The sequence below is a fragment of the Notothenia coriiceps genome, unplaced genomic scaffold, assembly GCF_000735185.1.
Source record: "Notothenia coriiceps isolate Sejong01 unplaced genomic scaffold, NC01 NC01_scaffold00009849, whole genome shotgun sequence".
Taxonomy (NCBI): Eukaryota; Metazoa; Chordata; class Actinopteri; order Perciformes; family Nototheniidae; genus Notothenia; species Notothenia coriiceps.
The window spans coordinates 636-2,308 of NW_011342550.1; the positions used below are offsets into that span (position 1 = coordinate 636).

At 43.5% G+C, this 1,673-nt stretch overlaps 1 protein-coding gene across 1 annotated transcript; it reads left to right on the forward strand.

Moving 5' to 3' along the window:
- The first annotated feature begins 383 nt into the window (after window positions 1–383).
- Window positions 384–1,288, forward strand: LOC104945619 (nucleolar GTP-binding protein 2-like). The gene is made up of 4 exons (XM_010771326.1): window positions 384–577; window positions 696–762; window positions 863–1,021; window positions 1,127–1,288. The coding sequence occupies exons 1-4, from the start codon at window positions 474–476 to the stop codon at window positions 1,247–1,249; spliced, it is 453 nt and encodes a 150-aa protein (XP_010769628.1). The 5' UTR covers window positions 384–473; the 3' UTR covers window positions 1,250–1,288.
- The last annotated feature ends 385 nt before the right edge of the window (window positions 1,289–1,673 follow it).

A 1,673-nucleotide genomic window follows, 5' to 3' on the forward strand; every position in this document is an offset into this window, starting at 1 on the left:
AAGTCACTTGTGGCCACATTTGCTTTTCATTCATGCTGTCGAAGAACACAGGTTGCCCAAACCCTCAAATCACAAAACCTCCACAGATATTATCCACCACAGGAAGGGACATTATAATATATAAGTAAGACTATATATTGGTAATGTCAAAGGCATCATATCTGACTATTCATTTGAATGTAATCCTACTCTAGGCTAAATATGCACAGTGTAGCTGTATTGTGAAGGGAAACAAATGATAAGAAAAACCATGAATAAAATACCGTTTAAATCCTTCTTCCTAATCTTTAACACAACAATTTGAACTGGGGCTCTCTCTAGGCTTACTGTTTGATTAAAAGAAACAGCCGGCGCTATAAGTCTAATCTTTGTTTTTGTTTCTACACCTGCAGAACTCCAAGGTGCACATTCTAGACACGGAGAATTTTGAGACCACATTTGGGCCCAAGGCTCAGAGGAAGAGGCCCAGTCTGATGGTGGGGGACATGAAGGACCTCGTGGAGAAGGCAGAGTCCTCGGGCCAGACCTACAGTGAGGACAAGGACAAAGACCTGGTGGTCGAGGACACAGGGGTCCGGTAAGAGCCTCAGAAGATGCTACGAATAACATGGCATGCAACGAACAATTCTGTTCATTAAATGTTAGAAAATAGTGACAAGCTAGAAATGCTTAATTCCCCTTTATTTCTGCAACAGGACGGAGGCACGTGATGAAATCTTCAAAAAGGGTCAGTCCAAGAGGATCTGGGGAGAACTCTATAAGGTATTGTTTCCATCCTCGTCTCAGCTCTTTGAATTGTGTCAATGTTGAGCGTGTATACCGAAGGGTCATTCTGTATTCCTCTCTGTTTTTACTTATATAGGTAATCGACTCTTCCGATGTCGTCATCCAAGTGCTGGATGCCAGAGACCCCATGGGAACACGCTCTAAAAGCATAGAGAATTACATGAAGAAAGAGAAATCCTGGAAACATCTGATCTTCGTTCTAAACAAGTGTGACCTCATCCCCACCTGGGTCACGGTAAGGAATGTGCAAAATGTTCATATTTGGTTCCCGTTTAAGTGGGAGTGATTTGTGTCTGTTTTCTTATGTGTTTTTGTTATTCTCCACTCAATTTGAAACCAGAAACGGTGGGTGGCCCTGTTATCCCAAGAGTACCCCACTCTGGCTTTCCATGCCAGCCTCACCAACTCGTTTGGTAAAGGCTCCCTCATCCAGCTGCTCCGGCAGTTTGGCAAGGTAAGCTAATGCCTCACTTTCAAAACATATGTGTAATTAGTCGAGAGCAGATAAACATTTACTGCTTCAATAACAACCCCAGATCAGGGCTCGAGTTTAAGGACGTCCCGTCGTCCCGGGGCCGAAAAAACTAGTGTCGGGGAGGATAAAAAATAATTTTGGGACGAGTTAAAATAAAAATACCCTGCTAACTCTACTACAAACGGAGATGAAAATGAAACCGACTGCCCGTTTTGTGTAGCACACAGTTATTAAACCTCCTTGTCAACATAAACACACACGCACAAAACATTTAGCAACCTGCGAAACACACACACACACACACACACACACACACACACACACACACACACACACACACACACACACACACACACACACACACACACACACACACACACACACACACACACACACACTACGTACGTACGTA

Bases quoted from the DNA above. Each gene is read 5' to 3' on its own strand.
- LOC104945619 (XM_010771326.1), top strand. From the start codon at position 474: ATGGTGGGGGACATGAAGGACCTCGTGGAGAAGGCAGAGTCCTCGGGC. The intron at 578-695 runs GTAAGAGCCTCA...TTTCTGCAACAG, and splicing joins GTCGAGGACACAGGGGTCCG to GACGGAGGCACGTGATGAAA. The intron at 763-862 runs GTATTGTTTCCA...TTACTTATATAG, and splicing joins TCTGGGGAGAACTCTATAAG to GTAATCGACTCTTCCGATGT.